The sequence below is a fragment of the Bombus affinis genome, chromosome 7 (genome assembly GCF_024516045.1).
Source record: "Bombus affinis isolate iyBomAffi1 chromosome 7, iyBomAffi1.2, whole genome shotgun sequence".
Taxonomy (NCBI): domain Eukaryota; kingdom Metazoa; phylum Arthropoda; class Insecta; order Hymenoptera; family Apidae; genus Bombus; species Bombus affinis.
Window position 1 is genome coordinate 9,981,591 of NC_066350.1, and position 24,072 is coordinate 10,005,662.

The window sequence follows — 24,072 nt, forward strand, 5'->3', positions numbered from 1 at the left end:
CTTTTACAACAATGCATCTTTGGGCAAAAATGAAACCTAATCTGTGGGACGTTGTGATCTTTATTTTGATAGAACAACATGGATCATACGTAATTCGATAAAATAATATAAAACTGAAAATGTTGTGCATCCATTATTTTCCTATAAAACGAAAGAAACTTTTCGGACGACCTAATATCAAATAAGGTACACTGTAGCGGTGCCAAGTGAAACGAACACGCGCTGCGACAGAACGCATTGAAATTTTCCCAATGAAAATAGACGGTTCGATAGTAGAAATTGATTCGCGAAGGATATCGAATGTTGGCTGGAAAATTACACGGTGTCGCAATGAGACGACGTGACGAGGCGCCGCGCGATCGCGGAAAGAAAGAGCACGGATACGGAAAATAATCTACGCGTCGAAATTACTTGGAGCCAGGCTTTTTGATTCTATACGGAAAGTTTGCTTTTGTCTCGATGGAGGTCGCGAAACAAGATCAAACTCGGCCTCGAAATATTAGCGTTTTGCGCGGCGAACTCGTTCCCGATACCGCCATTAGTTCCGTGGAAAAGTTTTCCGCGTTTCCAACTGGCGTGTTTGCGTTTATCGTGCCCTTTGCCTACATCAACCATTTAGTTGAAATAATAATACGGTCTACAACAAAGTTGTAGAATTATTTAACCGGCGGAAGATAAAACAAGAACCGAGAGGGACGGCCAATCGCCGAATTACTTTTTGTTATTATTTGAACGAAACTTTAGAGCCTCGTTAGCGAATAGTTGATGAAGATCTAATATACTCGGAGCATGATAGAACTACAATTAACTGGTTGGTAACAATAGTTACTCTTGTCAAATATTTCAGTCTTTTTATGTAATGTAAATAGTATTCACACGACAATTGTCATCTTTGTTATTCTGTAGCTCTTGAATTACCAGAATCGATCGATTATCATCGAAACGTGGTTCGTAAGAATGTTCGGGAAATAGGAATAAAAAGTTGAAAGAAAAATATTCGCATATTTATTTGAAAACTTTCTACTTCTACTTGATATTAATATTTATAAAATAGCTCAGATTAAATGATCTTTCATACGAAATCAAAATTGCTTCGTGTATCAAGAAATTCCGTTGGTCGAACAATATGTGTGATAGTAATTAAAGTTCTATTATAGCGTGATAATTTTTGTATTCTTTTAGCGACTTGCAGATGGTGTTAAAGTTATACAATCTATTTTAAATCTAAATAGTTTTCTTCTCCACTGACCCGTAATATTTTGCTTTAATCAATGGAAATTAATTGATAATATTATGCTTGAAAGAATTACTATGATAATCAACCGAGTACGACTTTCTCCCGTCATCTTATGTGTGTTTAACGGATCTGAAAGTTTAACGGAGCATAATATTACTTGTTATCCCCGCAGATTAATCATGTCGTCACGAAGTAGAGGTTTGCGAATGAAAGTCGAGTGAGGCATGGCAAGGTTTTCTTAGGAAACGATCTCGACGTCTCCGTTCTTATCGTCTCGTTAGCGAATCCTTACGTTTCATTTATCCCTTTTTTATATAACTTCAGTTGGATAATTTGTCGGAGATTGCTTCCAATGATCTCCTCTGTATTTTTCTTCGCTTTTCGAAGTTATTTGTGTTCCAGACTGCCATTCATTCTATAACGATGAACTATATGAAACGTGCGAGAGAAAAGCTTGCAGGTACGCCAGAATAAATCAGATATGATGCTTCAGAATCATCGTGGAACGCGAGAATGAATGAAAATCGATAAGTGTAATTATCACAAGTATGTAGGAATGCGCAGTCGTAAAAATCTTCGTACATCTTGTAAAAGATTTATTTTTATTCTTCGCTTGGATGTATATTTAATACGCGATGGATTAAACGATAATAGCTGTTTTATAGTAAAACACATGATCCTACAAAAATGGGCGAACAGATAAGAGAAAGAAAAATTGGCTTGTACCAACTATAAACTGTGTTAATATTTTCTAAGAACTTTAGTTTATGTTTAATTTGCCTCTTAATTGATTTTCTTCTCAAAGAAGGTACTAGCTTTACGATGAAGCTTTCCGAAGTTTTATTTTAATAAAAATAGTTTTGTTATAAGATGCACGAGGGACGTTCGTGACTGACGATATGAGTATGTGACATGTGTTCTAGAGTGAGGGTTTCAGAAAACTCACAAAGGAATAGTTTCTATATTCTGCATATAGGAAGATTCTCCCGATCGTCTAAAGGGACTCCTCCGGTATTCGTGGAATATCAGTTCATTATTTCAGGATCGAGAATTCCTTGGACGATAGAAAATAATTTTCTTTTCTCCAAGAATTGATTATAGATTTCTTCCGATAATTTAAAAAACATAAAAATTCATCCAAGTTACGTACAGATCTCGAAAGTAACTTATTGATTATAAAGTAGTCCGGATGAAGCCTCATAGAAAGTTTGTAAAAATAAAATAAAAATAAAATCTACGTTGTCTAACAATTTACGTTCATCTTCATCAAAATCCTGTTTCTATCCTTGACGGTCTTTTATCTGTTTTCGCTCGCCAGCGAAGAGTTTTATCGATGTTCCAAACTTAGGTGTCGGGATTATACTGGCTGCGTAAGTTGTTTAAATCGGTGAATCATTGAAGAGACGACGGCGGATTGTTTCAGCGTATTACATCGGATTACGAATTTGTTTCGAACTCGTTGAAAAGCGTTCGACGTTGTTCCCATAGCCAAGTTTCTTGGGCGATATCTCGTTTTTGTAATTATTTATTCTATAGTAGGAAGTTAACGGCGCTCTAGTCGGTCGCTAGAATTTCGGACATTTCATTAAGTCGAAGCTTCTACGTCGATTTCTCGCTTTATTTCCCCCGTGATTTCTCGGCGAAAGGACGGCAAAGATATCCGCTTGTAGGCGAACGTTCGAGCATCTTGAGACCGAAGTTTAAACGTTATTGCAGTTCGAGAACGAGAAACGGACTGTTGTTCCTATCGAACTTTCGCCTTTAAACCGGAAAAGAGCTTAATAAAAGGGACAAGGCAATCGTAAACTCGTGGAAACTTTGTATTTCAAAGGTGTCAACAAAGATATAACTGAGGCTAACAAGAAACATAGCGAACGTAGTAAAGTCGCTTTTAACGCTCAAACACAGAAGAAGAGAAAGTATCTATGAAAGATTCTTAATTAACAATATCGTGGACGAATCATGCGTAATCTTTCGGGAATACTATTTAAATATTGAGTACAGTAGAACTTCGATTACGTTTGAACTCATTAGGAGAGAAACCGTTTGTAAATAGAAACGACACACAAGAGCGGCAATGCGGAGTAATGTTAACAAATGTTTAGTTTATCGAAGTTGTTCTCTCTCGATTTAGCTCGATTTTCTCTCGAAATCACACACAGAATTCATTAATTAAAAGGCTAATCAATCACTAGCGAAAATTTCATTCGAACAAACGAAGTTCCACTGTACCGCCATTCTTTTATGTTTGATCCTCGGTTGTCGTTTGCTCGGTAGTTTTCTCTATTTCCGCTTCTTTTTTAATCTTCAGAATATCCTCCACTTGCGGAGTTACTACGACCGTCTCACTCTCTTCCGGAAATACATATTCTTCGTGATTCTGAGAAGCATCAAAAGCGTAATGTCCCAATCCTTTGTAATGTCCATGTTGCTCGAAAGCAGAATGATGGTGGCCTTCGTGATGTTTGTGATGGCTATCGTGAAGATGTTTATGATGATGATCGTCGAAATGTTTGTGATGCTCCTCGTGTGAATGTCCATGTTTGTGTTCATGGGATGCATGGTGTTTGTGATGTTCGTGATGGTGATGTCCTTCGTGATGATCGTGGTGATGCTTATGGTCGTGTCCATGTTTATGTTCTTCTTTGTGTTCGTGATCGTGTTTGTGTTCTTCGTGATGATTATGCTTGTGGTCCTGATGATGGGAATGATGATGATCTTCGTGATGTCCATGGTGATGTTCTTCCTTGTGACCATGTTTATGCTCGTGCCCGTGTTTATGGTGATGGTCCTCATGATGACTATGCTTGTGATCCTCGTGATGTCCATGATGATGTTCCTCGTGATGGCTCTGCTTGTGTTCGTGTCCGTGTTTGTGATGATGGTCCGAATGATGGCCATGTTTATGTTCGTGTCCGTGTTTATGATGATGATCCTCATGATGACCATGATGATGATCTTCGTGATGTCCATGTTTATGCTCATGTCCATGATGATGCTTGTGTTCCTCCTTGTGGCCGTGTTTATGGTGTTCGTGATGATCGTGCCCATGGTGATGATGATGGTTCTCGGTCTCCTTGTGAGTATGATGATGGTGATGTTCATTAACGTGATGATGATCGTGGTGATGATGATGTTCATTATGATGATGATGCTTATGATGATGGTGGTGCTCGGCATGATGTTTGTGTTCCTCGTGATGTTCATGTTTCGAATGATGTTGGTGCCCATGATGATGATGGTGTTCTCCATGATGTTTATGATCGTGACCATGCTTGTGTTCGTGCTTATGACCATGTTCGTGTTTATGTTCGTGTCCATGATGATGTTTATGATCAGAATGATGCTTGTGACCATGATGGTGATCGTGTCCATGATGATGATGGTGACCATGGTGATGTTTGTGGTCTTCCTGATGTTTATGCTCAACGTGATGTTCATGTCCGTGTTTGTGTTCGTGCTCACTATGATGCTTGTGACCATGTTCGTGCTTATGTTTGGCATGATGATCGTGATGTGCGTGGTGTCCATGATGATGAGAATGATGATGTCCACCGTGATGGTTGTGACTATGGTAAAAAGAATGACTGTCGAATCCATGAGCTCGACGCGTAGAAACGACCTGTGGCGTCAGAAAAGTAATGTGCGACGCTTCAGCCGAAATTCGTGGTTCGATCACATGTTTTGCTGGTTCGTTGATCCGGGAAACGATGCTGGTTTTGGTGTTGGGGTCGAAAGTGGCTCGATGTAACGGCGAATGAGGCTGGCCGCTTAGGGGCAACGTTAGCGGTTGGAAATTGGCTCCCAGGTCGCCTAATTGCCGTTTTCGTGGATGTCTCTCAACGGCAGGTGACTGTGGGGTTGTTAAAGCGTTGTACAGCAGTAACGGACGAGATGGCTGTACTTGCCGCGGGAGCCTGACGGAATCGGGCAATTCTGCTTTGACCGTTGATAGTTGATCTCTTTGCGATGCTTTCAAATTTTGGCCAGTCGCCGCTGTCAGTGACAGAGCGATGGCTAGAAGCCACGCCTAAGGATAGAATACAAATTGAGAAAGAAAAACACCAGAGAGCTCGGTTTAAATGACAATTATCGAAAAATTGTAGCAAGATCGAAATCAAATATGCGACCTGACTTTTGTCTGTAGTTTCTGGTTATAAAAGTAATCTCACACGCGGAAATTTCATTTCTCTAAGTAGAGTGTGTCATATATGCGCATGCACGTATTGTATTGTAGTATCGTGGACGAAAGGCCTAAGAGTTATCGGGTGGACCATAAACAACGTCGTGAGGAAGCCTAAGTGCCGACAGGCCCATCAATGTATCGTCCGTTCGTCAATCGAATAGTTCCGCGGAAAAAACGCCTACGTGATCCTGAACGGTTGCCGAACACGTGCGTGATGGGACCATGAGAGAAGACAAAGGGAGAAAGACGAATTAACAGTCAGTGTGAGTTGAGAAGTCAGAGAGTGCGAATTGCGTTGTCGACAGAGTGTTGCTAGCGTTGTCGAGAGAGTGGTGACGAGAGTTGCAAATTAAATATTTAGTTGTCTTTATTTAAAATGGACTAAATAAGTGTTGGTTAAACAGGAAACGAGGGTTATTTAACGTGAATTAAATACAATAACGTACTATAATTAAGATAATAAATAAAGATCCTACAGTATTATATTATAACCAACAAACTCTATAAATTGTCCTTGGGTATCCAAATTATTATTAAATACTGATATGAATAACGATGACGAATGGGTTGATTGCTAATTTTTCGAAAATCGTCTAACCACAAGCGAGTTCATTATGATGCGCAAGCTACGATATTTTCGCGCAGCTGACATTACCTTGGCTAACCGAAACAATAAAACATCGTCGGGTCTGGCGCGGGCCATTTTGGCCTGCTACATGCTGGCTCGCCGCGCACATGCGAAACGGACACGTCCGAGTGGAAAAACCGGAGATAATATCCAGTAAATCGTCGCTGGCTCGTTTTATCGCGCTTTGCTATTTCTTGTCGTGTAAATTTCTTCCTTTCGCGCGGTCCGAAAGGTAGCAGAGGAGCTAAACGGTGAAGATAGAGACGGGTAAACGCCAAAGAAAGCACGGTTGAACTCGGTGACCAAGATGGTACACGGGCAGGAAATCGAATCTCGGTTTTGCGCCACCGAATTAGCGAGGTCAGCTATCTTCGAACGATCAGGAAATGGTAGGTTTTTAGCGCGAAACGAATGGATCCTCAGCGTCGCTCATTCTGTCTGTCTCCCTGTTTCTCTCTCACTCTCTCTTTAGCGATGATTTATGCGATCCGTGGTACGTCCGCGAAAAAATTGAAGCCACCTCACGTTACGCGGACAGGAATTTTAAATTAGCGTTCCGTCCTACGTTCAGCTTTATTTCGCGATGCGTGACCTGGACGCGATGAGAATGAATACAGAGAGTACAATCAGGAATTTTATTTCCGGCATGCCAACGAATTCCAAACACGAACGATACATTCGTTAAAAGATTCATCTATATATATTCTGGCTCGATTCGAAAACTGCTCCGAGTCAACCTACAGAGTTAATGTTTCAAAAAGATACGATATGTTTGAAGTACGCGTGAACGACGACTAAAGTTTCGAACATCTCGTTGAGAGTCGGCTTATCAGCGACAGCAATAAGTCTTATTCAAAGACGTTGCCGTTGTTGCAGCGACGCGACTCAGATATCAGCGTGTTCCGTCTGTTTTAATCTCTCGTTATGCTCGCAGACACCGAGCAGCGTAACACGATGTTCGCGACATCTTGGTATATTCTTCTTGAAATGCAAACGCCTGCTCGCTGATTAACTCGGAATTTAATCAGCGACAACAGCATATAAACGATAGGATTAGTGGATCTCCCCGTAGGGAATGAATAAGAAATGGCGCATCCTTAGCTTGAATAGCTAATGTTGTATGTCGTGTTGATTTTTGTGTTGGCAACTTGCTTTAATAATGCCAATGTTAATATACATGAAATGTTAAAGAATTCAGATATTTCAATATGCTTTGGACATTTTTAAATTCATTTGGATCTCAAAAGTGAAATTACGCGATTATTATTGTAAAAGCGTATCTAAAGTAATATTTGACGAGTTCTAAATATGTAAAACTCGGAATTTCAAGAATTATCCGAATGAAATTACCGCTGTATGAAATCTACGAAGATATTTAAGGTACCTCTATAGCGCAGTTAACAAACAAAGTTTCTGACATAGGAGCTAATAAATCACGGAAAATACTTATGTTAAGTCTAGTAAGAGATTGACATAATAATAATAAGGGATGAACTTACCAATGTTGCCATGTCTCCGTTATTTTGGCTATACAGCCAGAGAACAACTGGATGCCGAAGTTCTGTGACGCTGTACTTTTATACAGAGCAATTGGCAATCGATACTTTCTTCCGTGCTAAGCACCAGTGTCGTTTACGACGGAATCTAATATTTTAATTGTCGTCATAATACGCGCCGAACCGCGACCGGGTCCGATCACTCGCGGCGGACTATTGGCAATCATCGAATTTCATTCATAACTGTTCGACGTTCCTTATAGACGCCGTTTCCGGTACAATAAAAATTGAGGAAGCGGCGATGCCGGCCGCTGAATCAAAATTGATGGATAGAAATATCGATTGATATTCCGCGCCGCTGTATAATCGTCGACCATTTTACGAGCAATCGAAATTGCGTAGGGAACTCGATCGTAACGCTGCTACGCGTATCATCGTAATTTCCTCTTTTAAATTCAGATTTATCGGTTTTCAAATAATCGCGCGATGAGAGTTACGATTCGTTCGATTGATTTCTTTTCGACCTTTTCATGCTCGGTTTAATCGAGCATCGTTGTACGCGTTTATGCCAATACGCGTAAAAAAATCGTGGTTTTAAAAGTAAAAGCTCAACGCGTGCTTAAAAAAAAAAAAAAAAAAAAACGATCGAGAGAGAGAGAGAGAGAGAGAGAGAGAGAGAGAAAGAGCCGAATTTTCGCTTTCACACCTATTTTCCTGTCCGCCATCGCTGCTACCTCGTAAACACAGGCGTTCACCAGCGTTTAATGCGTGGCCGTGCATTCGACCAGAAACGAAGCAAACGACGCGTGTACCGAATTTAATTTATATATCTCATTATTTAATAGGATAAATGGGCTGATTTCTCTTCCTTGTTGCTTCCCCCGTTCCATGAATATTTAACGGGCCGTTTCGCTTGCTCAATTCCTTTTCGTTCGTCGGCCTGTCGATCGAACCGTTGCTTGTTTGTAGATAGACGAAATTACGCGATTAATTTCCGTATACGCCAACTTTACAAATATTTGTAGATCCGTGTAAAAGATACGGCTCGTGAGCCAATTTATGGACTAATTAAACGTTGTAAACTTTAATATCGTATTTAATATTATCGCGGTGCTCTGCCGGAATTTGTGCTTTCTACGTTGCTACGATTGCGGAACATGGTTGGCAAGTCGTATTGATGAAACGCGGCTAAAGATAAACGGCGTCGATGTCGCCGCTTTTAGTGGCTCGTTGCGATACTACGCTCTCTAGTAAAATACTTATCCCAATCGCCGTAACAACGTCTTACGTGTTCGTGCTTTTCTGTCCTTGCTGTAATTTCGTCACTCAATTGCCTGAAATCTAGTTATCTCGAGGCCATTACCCCAGGTTACCTCTCGTTTCGCTGGGACCCTTATTTCTTGGTTGTTGCGCGACATTTTCTCGGCAAATCCCTGGAATCGCCTGTTAGTTGCGAAAAAACCCTCGGCAACATGACGAAAGACGAGCTGAAATGTAATCGACGAATTGTCGAGAATCGCATGCAAGATGCGAAAGAGAGTAAACTCATCGATATTCGAACGTGGAAATCTTCACGTTTAGGGTAATTCGATTTCATAAAAGGTCTCTATGCGAAGAGTAACGTGTCGAATACATAGAACAAAAATCTGCAGTTCGTTTCAACGGTGACGTTGTTGAAAGGAATCGTAAATATCGTTGTTGGCAAAAGAATTTTTGCTAACTATGTAGAATAGGGTGCATCTCACTGACTTCAATAAGCTCGAATTTCCGGGTAATTTTATCGATATATTATTCTGCCTTTGTTTCAAGACACATGTAAGAGTATTTCATTTATACATCGTATTGCTAAGGTTCGAGACCATTTGGGTTAGCTTTGGATCGAAGATTTACTTCTTGATAAGTAAATGATCTTTAGTTAGTTAGAAGTTGAATGTGTCTTCAAATTATTCGAACAATGTATTTCGTATATTGACGTTATTCCAACGAATACGAGTGGTAGCTTATCCAGCAAATCTTAAAGTTACAATTCTAAAAGCGTGACATTGAAAATACTTTTACGCGTATCTCTAAAACGAAGCTGGAGCGGCGATTATTTTGATAATCTTTTCATTTTCGCTGATAACGTGAAATGTAGGGAAGTCAGTCGATTTCGTTATCTTCCTTCCCTCAATTTATCCGCGAATCACGATGTTCCTCGATTCTCCTGCGATTAAACGCGACACTCCAGCCGTTCGAACTTCGCCCTTTATCGTACGTTTACGCGATTTCTCAACGAATTTATGTTCTCACGTATCTTGGTTAATAGGTATATATATGTATATATTTCTGGCTGGGACATTACGCGGTTACGAGACCACGTGGCGCGAACGAGTTTGCGAAAATGTCAAGGCAAAGTCCTCTCTCGGATATTCCAAGCGTGTTAGTTGAGAACAGTTCATCCGGATTAAGGGTGGATGTTTATGAATCGCAACAGAATTTCGTTCCTCCTATGTGTACTCGCGCGTGAATAACGAACGACGATCGTCATTATTTTAAATCGCGTGTTACCCACGCGCAGATCTTCCGATCGTTTTTTATTCGAAAAAATTGCCGGCCGAAGGTGAAATAATGAAAAGAGATGGAAAGAATTTAGTCAAACTGGGAAAGTTTAGCGTGGAAAACATCGACTCGTGATAGAGGAGAAAAATGAACGATGATTTATGAAATCGTCGGCCGAGGATGAAATAGCCTTTCCATCTCTACGTCATGTCCGATAAAGCACGCTCAATGAAGTGACAGAATAATCGTATTGTGTACGTACACGCGGCGACGATAAAATCCTGCTGTCGCTAATGCGCGCGCGACACGTGCCGTTTCACTATTGCCGACATCCAGAGGACGGTTCCTGGTATCGCTCTATGGCTTAATGAATATTTGAATCAATCATCGATCGCTATATTTGTCCGTATTGGACGTCCAAAGGAAAAGATCGAATTTGCTCATCTCTAAAACCAGCTTCGTTGTGTATCGATTGCGTGAAATGAAAATTCGCGAAATTGAATTGCATGCAGTTGCAGAATTAAATACGCTGGATGCATTAACTAAAATTTCAGTCGATGTATTAACGAGTAATACCGCAACGTATGCTCTTTGCGTAACATTTGGATTTCGTAAAGAGATCAGGCGAATCTACTTATCTTTAAAATAAACTTGCGAACACGGGATAGTAATTTGTAAAACTGAATTTCACGTACATAATTTAAATCAACGCATCAACGCGTTAACGAAGTTCTCCATATGACGCGAATCCTTCGTGTATCGGTTGATTTTTCTAAAAACACACAGCGAACCCACTTATTTGTAAAAACAAATTTTATCGTATACCTATCGATTATTCGGAATGGGAATTTTCGCAAGTTAATCCCACGCGATTCGAAATAACGCGTCATCGAGTTAACGAAGTTTTCGATGTTATTGTACCCTGTACATCACAACGTACATATATCACTTGCATATTGTTCAACTTTCTACTTCTGATTTTTACGGTTCAATGCCGAATTCTAAAAACTGAAATTCCCAAAACTAACTTCCACGCGATCCGAATTAACGCATTACATGTATTAACGAAGTTTTCAATATCGTTATGTTCGTTAATGCTTGAATTGCGTCGCGTGTCCTTCGCGTACACGTATCTCCTACCACTTACCTGCTGCAAGTTACGAGAAACTTAGCGGAACTTTTAGTAGCGAAGCCTCGCGATTAGTGGTCGTAATATTTGTTCAATGTGTAGCCAGATAGCGGGTTCGATGCGGAGGGGGATGAGACGAACATAGACAACGGGGGTTGGGATAACAGGGGTGTGAGCGAAGGGAAGAAGCAGGATGGTACAGGCGAGGAGAGAAAGCCCACACTGTTTCCCTGCTTTCTCTCGGCTGGCACTCTCGACTGCTCGTTCCGCCTTCCAGGCTTTCGCATTAATGGCGGTCGGAGTCGGTAATTATTTCCGCGCGATTTTCTTCGTGTAATTCCGCGTGGACAATAAGAAAGCCCGAATCGATCGAGGCGAAGTTAAACAAACCACGGAAGATATTACGTAACCTTGTTTCCGCCTTCCTCTTCGTTCTTGTTACTCCGCGGGGTGAATTTAAGCCGCAAATATATTGCGGTTAAATTAATTTTCTGGGAATTGTTCTTTACGGAGAATGGTAATTTATGTTCACCTTAAGGGCTTCGGCTCTTCGCAGCGAACGACGCCTGCTTTTATTTGAACGCGTCTCGCGGACGTAATTAGAAATAATACAGGAGCAGGGGATGATAAAGAAGCGCTCACTATCAAGCAGTAGCTTACGAAAGATGGCAGATTCTTACATAGATATCCAGTAAAATAAATTTTATTGACGAATCATTTATAGGGATCTTTATCGGCCATCTGCCCGAAGAGAAATGGTAACGAGGGGATGTTGGCGCTGGTTTTATAGCCTTCGATCTCCAGGCCTTCGATCAAATGCAAGTCGACAAATTTCATTCGTATATTTTATCATGAGCTTCCTTGCGCCATAATTTATTAACTTATTAACTTTGTAGCATAACAAAGCACCTGAAAGCGACAGTTTATAGATTACAAACTCCTATACAGGCAGCCTTTAGAATTTTGCAATTTATATTACATCGAATATAACAGCCGAACGATGAGTAATATGTAAATGATTCGAGTAAGCTATGCGGAGATATTGTCGAGAAAAAAATGAATTTCTGTACATAGGAAATAAATCTACGTATTAAAAATTTGCTTGGTAAAAAGAATCTGTCAGTTATGATAAATACGACGTAAGAGATAAAAGAATGAAATCTGCACGTATGATCCTAATTCAATGAACAGACCGTGTATCATAAATTACCATACATATCATTCCTTTTCCAAAGTAAATATTTATCCACGTTCACATCTCTATAAAATTATTCGAAGAAAAGATAAATAGCCCGCTATTTTTCTTTCCAGCTGGGAATTCTTTTTCGGCCCCTATGAATTACCATTTTTTCATTGCGACCGTTTATGTGTACACGAGTTATCTAGATCATGGCTGTGGTACGCGAACCATTAAACCGGCTTTCGCCATATTTTTCCTCTCTCGATGTCCGAACCTGTGTCGAGTTCGGTTAAAGCGCTCGCGCGCGCGTTCCAGCCTCGTGACGCATCACTGACCCCGGTGAATTAATTCTCTATAATTCGTCATCCCTTTCGCCGACGATTTATCCGAACCGGAGTTAGATGGGGTTCCTTCGACGATCACGGTGGGGAAAAAAGAGGTCATTAGTCAGCCAGATCCGGATAATAAAAGCAAGTGCAGGTGTGATAATAATTATTGTCGTTGGCGAGAGCTGACGCGAGCGCGTTTAGTGGATTTTTATGTTACTGCTTGTCGATTCACAATCACCAGATCAGAGAATAGCAATAGTTCATAGCAAATAAGCGGTTTACATCGATTCTACGAGAAGTCGTAGATTTTAATTCTACCTGCAATTTTTTCGCTCGGATAAATCAATTCCATTTTCACGTAATCTCGAGCGCCAGGTCTACGCTGGTCAGAACTGTTCGCCAACTTTTCACGAGCAATTTTCGAGTCGTTCGTAGTTTGTCCGCGAGCAAAAGTAGCATTATTATCTACACCGGAGCTGACGAACTGCTCGCGAGGAAGACACACGAGTACTTTTCGCAGACGAGCTCGTCGCGTGCTGTTTCGTAAAGAATAAATCTCAGAATTCGGTGTTAGCGAACGAACTTAGCATAATAATATCTTGTAGGAACAAAACGGTTATTTTCCTCGATATGCACGCGTGCACTTATTAACTTCAGGCTTCTAATTCTGACTTCTGCTGACTTGGATTAGCAGTTGTTCTTGTTACAACCGGTGTACGCGTACAAAACTCATGAAAATATTTGAACTGCTGTAGAAAATTTTCATACATATATTATATGCGCTATACAAAACCTCTTGGAATTCTATTAACACTGCGATGAAACGCTATTATCATCGTCTGAGTAAAGTTTCAAGTAAACCCGAAACTGTATGTAGGAATTACGAGACATTTAGTGCGGATATACGTTTCAGGGAACTCGCAGAAGTATCGAATACAACTTCTTAAACATATATAACCAGTATTAAAGATGGTCTCGTTTAAACGTCTCAATATATTCAAGTTTATTAATACAGCGAATAACCGATCGTTCAAATACTGTTTGCGATAAGATCCTTGCAATTTGTACATCTTCAGATTCGTTTGCGCTATGAACGCATATATGCGTTCTCACACAACCATACAATTTAAGTTAAAAGTAGCGTTAACGTGGTGTGATAAGAAAGACGTATGGATGTTATCCACGTCATATTCTGATGATTAAAAAACGAAGAAAATTAATTATCAAACTGGCAAACCAAAGCGAAAATAAAAGTGTGTGGCAGACTACAATGCCTTTCGTAAAAAATACGTAGCCCACGGCGCACGCTTAACTTCGGACAACGCAGCGCACACAGGGTTAAATCTTCCTCGTATAATCGTGACACTCGCGTCTCATTATACTGTTAATGAAATTTGAAAATATTTTATACAACATAGGCGATATATTAATAAGAAGTTTCCACGTTAAACGTTCAAATATCTTCGCGATTCGTCCTAGGTGCAGTAGATGGATAACACGATCAGTGTGTTCGTAATAACAAGAAATAGGCGTTGGGCACGTTCTACGATGTTCCTTCTGTCTCTACAATCATTTCAGTCACTGCAATCCTTGTACGAGCCATCATAGAAGTCTTGCGCAATTACGAAAGTGAGGTGCGCTGGAAATTCACGCCAAAGTAAACGTACCGTATGAAAAATGATGTCGTCCTCAGCGTAGCGTTTTGCGCGTTGCATCGTTTGTTTCGTGTTCGCGATAAGAACGTAAAAGGATGACTGAAGAAGAGGGGACGCGATAAATGGACGACTTTCAGATACTTCTTCGTAAAATAACCGACATGGATGCGACGTTCCTCCGGTCATAGGTTTGTTTCAATGTTCGTCTCGTCGAAGGGATGAAACGCGTCTGATCGTAAAGGATGTTCGGTGTTTATCGAAGATCGTTTGGTTCGTAATTTTTCCATCAAGGAATAACGACATTAAGACACGGCAAACCGCTTTGTTTCGGTTGTTCCTTTTTGCAGTCGGCTGTCTGAAAGCATCGTTGAGATAAGAAAGCGACGAAAACCTTGCTATTAGCTGCTCTCGAATGGTTTCGCGTTGATTACATCGATAAATACGATTTCCGCGCACCAACGTTGCATTACGGGTTTATCTTTTTCCAGAAAGCATCGAACCGCGACAACGTATAAGGTATCCTTGATATTTCTGTTTGTAAACGACGGTGTTCTCGTTCCTTGGCTGTGATATGCAAAAGAACGTAATCGTTTAGTCTTCCATGAACATTACCAAGTCGTCGCAGAGATTGAGCTCCTTAGAATTAACTTGTCAAAGAGCAGAGAGAAAGGCAGAGGCAGAGAGAAACTATGCTTTGCTTTCCGGTCGGAAGATAAAAGTCCGCAGTGTTCGATGTCTTGGCGCGAATTAAGTGGCCAAGTCGAACATCGTGCGAGTCTTTTACATCAAGTTCGAACTGCGGGAGAGAGATTTGCATTCCAAAGGGGAAGACTGACGGTTAAACTGCGAACAATTCGTTCGCCACTCTTTGAAGGGTATCACGATCTCTGGTTGGGCTCGAATAAGGAGAGAAGGAGAGAGACAGAGAGACAGAGACAGGTGGCTTAAGCTATGTAAAGCGGGAGCAGGTCGGGAAATTTGTCGGGAGTTTCGGAAATTGCCCTGCTCCCGTGGAATGCTCTCGCCTTGCGCTCCTTGCTTCGTACGTTCACGGCGTTTCGAATTTCCGTAATGCTCGTCGTTCTACCGAGTTCTTACGAACTCGCCAAGTATTTCGGAATCGAGGTTGCGTGGCTGGTCAGTCCGCCGAGCTTCGAGAAACCATCGGATAAAGTATGTAAGAAATTTCCAGACGTTTCCAACCCTTGTCAATGAGAAACCACATTTCCTCTCTTGACCAATGCGTCTCGTCTTCGTGTTGGCCGAAACTTCATTTTGGAATGTTCTCCCTCGACCCGATTTCTTGCGTCTTCCTTCCCCATGAACAGTGCAGTTATTCGCATCAGGCAGACTGTAAGAAGGTGATAGTAACCGACGTTCAATGACATTGTACCAAGTACGATCCTCTTGAAGCCATTAGCCATTCGTGGAGAAAGGAATCTCTTCGTTAGGCTTTCTTCCTAGAAAACCACTCATGCGTGCGAGGTCTGTGTTCGAGGTCGAGCGATAAACCGAGAAAGGAAACTTCGGAAGCCCGAGATTTCAAACGTTTTCTACGAAGTGGTGGATTCCAGTTGAGCACTCGAATCCTTGCAAGCTTATTGACAAAAGGGGATAGTCGGTACACGTCCGCAAAGGCACGTGATCGTTATCTCGGTACTGGTTGCTCTCCTTTTTCCCGAGAGGCTGACAGAAGTCCTGCTGCTGTTTTCATTGACTCGAATAACGTGGTGAACCCTTCCGGAAATTACGGCTAATTCTGGCGTCGCCCCCTCTCCAAGTCGTTCACATTCTTTGTCCTCTCTAACTTGCTTGTTCGTTTGCCGTCCCGTTCACGATCTTTTTGTCCTCCATGAGACGAAGCCAGTGCCTCTTTCTCTGTGCCTCCGGCACCGAAACCGCCGTAGACGATTAAAAAACAGCTCGACCACAACAGAATCGCTCTTACGTTAAAGCAATTACCTTCGTTTGACTAAATGGAAAATCGAGCTCCGTGATTGTGTTCATGGAACGACTAGCCGTAAAATCTCAGCTTCAGCAGCCTTCTTTTCTTCTTCTGACGCTGGTCTTTCTGTTTGAATACCTGCGCCGAAGCACTTGAAAGACGTTCGATGTATTTTGTTGGTCGTTAAAAAGTTGGTTTATGAAAGTAAAATAAAGGCTCTAGTAGCGTCACATTCTCTGGCATAATTTAAAAAACAGGCCATGCGTTTTTGCATTATTAGTCGATATGGTTTACCAATCGTTTTACAAACCGACCACCTACGTACATAGATTGGAGTGCAAAAATGAAATCCCTGATATACGTATTATTCCATAATTCCATGTAGAATTATCGGTTAGAACACTCTGCTTTACTTCCCTTCATTGAGTGATCGACTTCGAGGTTTCACGATGCAGTTACTAGTGCATCGACTAGTATCAGCATATCGGTGTCGGTTGCGGTTTGTACGGATGCAGTATACCATTCAGTACAGCGTTCTAGTTGATGAACAAAGCTCGATACTGACTGATACCATTTCACAAAACCTCAGAGTTGATACGTCCCGACATGGGTTATTTCAATGTGTACAGGTCTCTTTACGAATCTAAGTATTTCCCTTTTTTCTATCTTAACTTCTCTCAGAGTCATCGCATTTGCCAACACGCGCAACATACACAAACCCGCTAGTGACATGGTTAATTCGTTCGACTTTATACTGTCTCGCTAACCAACTATTCCATTCGTACGCTAATATCAACGAACCAATGTTCATTGGTCAATAGCACCGCGAGAGTCGTTTTATTTAAGAAAGAAGGAAAGAAAGAAAGAAACATTCTCGTCCGCGATAGCATCGTGGCGAGCTCGTAAAACAGCCGAAATCCCACGGGTGACCGGCCTAAGAGATCTATGGTCCCGATTGCGGATTGAACGAGAGGCCAGGACATCCGGTCGAGGCGTCGTCTTAATTCACCCGCGGCCCGTGTCAGGCTATCGTTACCCTTCGCGCCGGAATTCTCTGGCCACCCTACCCGTTGATTTACGCGGTTGCTAAAGTTTTATCGGCCCGTCTATCAAACCGACCTTGGAATCCCCCAGGAATCGACCGTCCAGCATCCCTGATTTCCTACGAATCCGCGAGAAAGCCACGCCTTCGAGAAACCGGGTCAGGCTTAATCCTGTCACCGAAACAAATTTATGTTCGATTCGATCACTAGATACGTGTATACACGTACATATGAGCATGTGAATGTGTGTATAAGGGGAGAAAGGTCCTAACGCTGGACCTTTGTCTACCGTGATCCACTCGTGGCTTCATTTTCAAATTGGCTATAAATCGTGACGCCGGGACAAGAGGCGTGGAGGCGTTTGGCATGAAGTGTGCCCCGTCTGAATCTATTGTAGTGTATTTATGGTCTCGTTGTGACCATCTTGTTCTTCCTTGAAAGAATGCGAACGATGTTGTCAAGAGGCGTGCGCTATCAGACTTACGATCAGGTAGACGGTCGGATGAAAATATTCATAATTCAAGCGCACGAATACGTATCGGCAAAAGCGAGGAAAACGCCACGAGCTATGATTTAAACGTTAGATACCAGCAGGTATCTTAATATTTTTTTATGATTATAATCAGCAATGTGTATGTATATGCAGAAACAAAATTTTTAAGACAAAAGGTAAACTTACAGTTAATGCTTGATGGTTAGTTAACTGAGGGAAAATGTAAATTAGAAGACTTTTGTTAATGTCGCGAGTAAACAGTACACATTAAGGTAGCTTGTAGATACTAAACAGTTGGTTACCGAACAATACGATTTTCAAGTGAGAAACCCAAGTTGGTTCGTATTCTAAATCATACGAGGTCCTCATCCGGCGTTAGTCCGTATAAAGGGACGACCATAAATTTGCGCGTGGAGTTGGATGTGGTGGCGCATTTATCATTAGCTTAAATTTACCTCATATTCGTAGTAAATTTTAATTGCTGTCCGGGAGGGCTGGTTAGAAAATTCCTAGTATGATTTTCGAAGAGACCGATCGCACTTACAGAAATCCTGTAGGATCAGTCGCGACAGTATCGACCTTTTTTCTCCGCCCTAGTTAATTAAGTCAATCGTAGAGCTTAGGAAATTGCCGTGGTTCAGTTTGATCGCAGTCAGGCGATCCGCAATGCGGAATGCGACGGTCGAAGACGTTAAACGTTTACGGATTCGCGTTTACGAAACGTTGGAGAATGGGCGCTCGTTCGAATCGAAGCGATGCTTCGGTCAATTAAATCGAGCATTTGTCTTTGGGAGTTGTCTTCTTTGGTAATCCGTGGTCGGGAAACTTTTGCATCGTTTCCAGACTCCCGAATGCTTAGAAGCCTCAGAGAGAAGAGCAGAGCCCGCTCTGCCGTCTTCGTGCGCCGATCCCGCGGGAATAAAGAACCAAAGTCGTTTTCTTCCAGCTTCAAATTGACCTGGGACCTGCCTCTCTACCCCGATCTCATAAATATTTAAATCTAATGAACTTTACAGCCCGTGTAGATTCAAATCAGGCGTTCTTCGTGGTCTCGTCTTATATATTATTCGACCACCTAGTGTAACGTTGATCGAGGATCAACGCCGCCGGTGTCACTGATTTTTTCTTTTCCCTGCATACTGTATTTACGTTGGTTCCACCGTACTGTGCTGTAACTAGATACACTGGACACAGAAAGAAGGGTAACTATGGAGCAACGATGTGTACGTTGCCAGGGACAATTATACAGCGTGTAACTGGAAGATCAAAGAGATCGGTTTCGAACTCTGCGCGTATGGCTCGAACTTCTGCCCAATTTTCAAACGCTCGTCTAGAGTTTCCGATGTTATTGATACTCCGGTTTCCCCCATCTGTCAGGTTCGTTTTGCACGACTGAAGTAATATTATTGACGAGATTTCACAAGATACGCGTTACAAGATCTTAGTAAATATTAATGAATTCTAACAAGATTAGTAACGAAATAAATGAAAAAATTACGAATCGTTTGATCGTGCTTGATGACGTTAAATTTTTCGCTGTAAACGTTCGGATGACGATCCAACTGGAATTATTTAACCGAAATTTAGAAACCTACGTTTGAAATAAAAAAAAAACAATTTTTTTATTACGATCCAGAAGAAACACACCTTGCGAGCAGTCAGATCGATGTTAAATCTGTACCGGATGCACCGTAGACTTTGAATAACGGTTCTCCGTGATTGCACCGGTTTCCAGGCCCTGTGTGCTTATTAAGGCTCGGTTTGTAAATAACGGCTACGTCGGGAGTAGGTTGGCCAGCGAAACGCCGAATTTAGAAGGGTTTCCGGGGAGCCGGTAGAATTACGGCGTGTCGTAGGAATTTTGCTTTATCGGCCTCCAGAATTATGGCGCGACGGTGTGTTTTACCCTGCTGCGAATTCTCTTTCGAAATGTCATCGGCAGAAACAATTTTCCGCGTCTTTTAAATTCACTTCTACCCCATCCTTCTTCATCAGTTTGTCCCGTTTACCCCTTTTCGTTTCGACCCGGTCGTTCGTCTTCCGTCCAGCTTCTCGAAGTTTCTTCGTTATAACGAGAACTCTAGAACGTTTGTATGGCACTTTTAATTTCGCCAGGCTCGTTTCTCAGTCCCTTTACCGACACCCGGGCGGCAATATGTTATTCGTTCGCACCTACTTATTCAAGCTAGCAGGCGAACGTTCTGTGGATTATTTTTTAATGCTCCCGCAGCGACACACGCGAGGTAAGCCTCGTGTTGATTATGCATGAACGAATGGTGGCGGAAGCACGCAGCCAGTGACGATGCCTGAAAAATTAGGAAGTTTTATGGGCGGCTGTGCGAGCGCGAGGAGACCGCGAATTATTCAAAGATCTTAGCGAGCTTGTTGCCACTTCGACCCGGTTTTCTGCCGAGAAACTTCGCCAGAAACTTTCTATTGCGCTCCGTGTAGCCTTCCTAAAGAAAACACGTCTCACATACAATTTTACTAGGAAAATTCTGTTATCGATTCCGATAATAATCCTGTCACTCGTTCCGGGTAATATAATTATGTTTCCAATGGAGCATAGCGTCTCTCGAGATCGTATAATTGCAACGTCTCGATTCCATCGATAGCTGCTATACAATTTCACAGTGGGGTTTCGCGAGCACTCGAAATCGAAGGGACGTTAATTCCCACCGATATGAGAAACGTCTCTCGTGAAACAAATCGTGGTCGTAATATTGCGAACTAAGGGATTCTAGGCAGCACTAGGGATTCTAGGCGTGATGTTTCTCCATTTTCTTGACGAGATCATAACAAATACAAAAGCGCATCTAACCAACAAGGAAGAAGCATTACTGACAGATACGCTGAGCCGGATGCAATATTGAGCTACCCTCCGAGTCTACGCCGTAATTAAAGCACTGAATTATTCGTCAGCTTGCTAGAGCCGGTGTGAACATCGTTAGCGTCGACGACCGGCCCGCGCCGTAAACAGCAACCCCTCTCGTGAATTATATGCTTGCCACTCTTTCGTCGTCTCGGCCAGGCCAGTGTCAATATTGTTTTAAAACCGTCTCGGATGTATTCCTCACGGGAATGCTACGAAAAATAACCTCCGCTTCTCGTTCTCGATCCTCGTTCCATCGGATTACCTTCCCTTCTCGGTAATAACAGAGAGAAATGTGTTCTCGATTTTTATCGATGGCCAGACGCGTCTGTCATCGTGCGAAGATGGCGAGACGTCCTTAGGGACAGTTTCGTACGGAAGGATGGATGAAACTGAGAGAAAATGACCCTTACTTGTATCCTTTCGTGAGTTTCCTCTTCTACTCCATTAGCGTTTATCCCGGAACAGGTACGTATTCTGGTTTCGTTGTTAATCGAAGAATTAGATACTGTCTGGTTGCAACACGATACGCTGCTATTACGATTATGATATCTTAGCTTCGCGATAGAATTGTAAGACATTTATGATATTAGTTATATGGTTATATAGTTACATAGTTCCCATAACGTGTAACAAGTAAATCTTATATTATTTATACGGCTAATTCTGAGAAGAAATACCGCTTATTGTCTTGACAAATTGTATTTGGAAGCGCAACGACGATTTCCACTGAGAATTCTAAAAAGTTGATGAAGCCGATCGAGTAACCTGTTCGGCCAGCGTCAGTTTTGAAACTGTTACGTTCACGCCGATCTCTCGGCCGTTGGAAGCGATTACCGGAAACGGTCGGCCGTTTTATGAGCGGTACGTTCATTACTCCTTGCTTGTCATATTAAAGTCACCATGCAACGCGTCCGTAATTATGCCCGTAACAGTGTCATATCGCCTACTACCTCGGTAGGAATGAGAACCGTTAATTTGTCGTGACAAACGTACACCCCGAATCGCGATCTATGAACTGGAACAATAGATATGGAGGCTGCGATGACAACGTGGCGCGTAATTAAATACACCGACAGTCGAGCTGGTTTCAGCTACAATTGCAGGAACAAGAACCGGATTCAGGTTGAGCTAAAGAACTAAGAAATCGAGTAAAAACTGCGAATCATTATTTGCTACATAAACTTCAAGAATTTAGAAGAAATTTAGTTATAAATTCTATGTTATCATTGGAAATAGTTTTCTCAAAAATCTATTCAATTAAAGGAATTTGCCATTGACACGTTAAATTTGAATTAACAGCAACAAGTTAGTGTATTTGGTATATATTTGCGTACATAAAATTCAGGACGTAATTTCAATTCTTTGTACGTGTTGAGAATTGTGGATCTTAATTGCCGAAATAAAAGTAAAGGAATACTAAGGTTACATTTAGGATTCATATTAAAATAGTTTTAGATTTATTTAATAAACGATTTCCTGGGTCTTCGTCGATATACATTTGCACGCGTCTCAGCGCTCTCTTTGTCTCATCAGCTTCCATACCACATTGTCAACGGAATAATTACATTCATCTGTTTTTCGAGACGCCGTGCACACGCATTATTCACATACGTGTGCCACTACTACGCGGCCAATCTAGTCTAGCACGCAAAATTATACATATATCGATAGTACGTATTAACAATTTCGTAGCTTAAATATTCATGAATCTGGTCACCGAATAAACATACCAAATAAATATCGATTTAATCACATTTAATCCGCACGATTATGTACCTTCTTAATGAGCTGCCACGATCTTTCAAAAACATTCCGTCTCGCGCCTGACAATAGAATTTTTCAATTTCTGACCAACTGCAAACGTTGTCGGCCGTCAAAAGTATTCGCGGGGTGAAAAGAAACGGTTGGGTAAATAAGAGTTCATTTTCTGGTGGGTGTTCCGCACGAAAACCGGGGATAGCTGGCGGCGGCGGTCGAGGCTTTCACGCAATATTGACGCAAGAGTGGTATAGAGGGGCGGCAAATACGTTTCGCGCGTTTATTCCGCGCTGGCGTATTTACATCGGGCCTAGATCGTCGTATCGGCGCCCTGTCAACGATATGAATTAATATTGATGTTGACGCCGGGCTGAAAGAGTTGCAGTTGCCGTTGAAAATAATCCCAGGGGTTGGCGAAAATTTCGCTGGCAACCGGGCATTCGCGCAATAAAATCTCGCCCTTCATCGACATATTAATCAAACTTGATTGTCAGCGATGATCGATAAAATTATAGACGTCAGGTTGCTTGTAAAATTCGTAAGACAATTTAAGGAAAAGGTAGCAGTTTAGCATCTTTCATCTTTATCTAATTTTTTCTTAATTACCTGAATAGCTTGGCGAAATTTTTCTCTCGAACGATTCTTCGCTCTTTTCCAATGAATTTTTAAACGAATTCCTTGAATGAATTTCTCGAAGTCGATTTTATCCGAAGTCATTCGAGTCTTTGGAGAATGTTAGAGGAGCCAGAGGAAATGTTAATGTAACCGTGTTATATTCAGCGAAGAATGGTATCGATTATTCCAACGAAGGTTCAACATTTTTTGTCCGTCTTTCATGAGAGAAATAATATAGCGTAAGATTCTAACTAAATGAAATAGAATATACTATGACAATTCTCGTTTAAAGGTTAATAGAAATATTTGCTTAGATACGTTGTCACGTTTGATCCTATCGTCTGGGACCAAGTTTTTGAAAGAATTTGTCGAAACGCGATTTTTGCAGACTATACAGCATTTTTTAAACAATCGATGGCTGTACAACAGGGTGAGGTAGACAATGGAGCTATTTGCGAACTCTGTACATCATGGTGACACAATTTCTTCGTGACACTATGATGGATTTTGAGAGTGAACTTTTCAATGTAATGGACTGCAATGTTTATGCATTTACGAGAAAAAATACACAAAACTGAGCCAAGATTGGACTAAATACTAAAAAATATCCAAAGTAAAGTAATCGTTGTTATTTTATAGAGAGTGAAACAAATCTTCTCAATTTAAGCCCATCTCCATTGTTTCTTTCTGTAAAACAGATTTTATATAAACAGTGGATCTCGTGCAACTTAACGGTAGTAATAAGAAATAACTCGTATAATAAGCGATAGATTAATACCGTGCAAAGGCAAAAGGAAGCAACATATCTCATCATTAAGTTAAAGTTGAAATATACGAGAATCGCTAAATAAACATCGATAGAAGTCACGCTGTATTCCGTTTTCCTAAGCTTGGTCCGCTGCAAAATTACTATCGTCTATGAAGTAATATCGACAGAAATATCGACAGTTCATAGAGTACCCGAC

The 24,072-nt window shown here is 41.4% G+C and overlaps 2 protein-coding genes across 2 annotated transcripts in view; both read right to left on the reverse strand.

Annotated features, from left to right (window-relative positions):
* Positions 1 to 24,072, reverse strand: part of LOC126918634 (dipeptidase 1) — a 237,515-nt gene that overhangs the window by 88,396 nt on the left and 125,047 nt on the right. The window lies entirely within an intron of this gene.
* On the reverse strand, positions 2,998 to 7,562 carry LOC126918151 (histidine-rich glycoprotein-like). The gene is made up of 2 exons (XM_050725793.1): positions 7,551 to 7,562; positions 2,998 to 5,267 (listed from the first exon to the last, which is right to left on the reverse strand). The coding sequence occupies exons 1-2, from the start codon at positions 7,560 to 7,562 to the stop codon at positions 3,480 to 3,482; spliced, it is 1,800 nt and encodes a 599-aa protein (XP_050581750.1). The 3' UTR covers positions 2,998 to 3,479.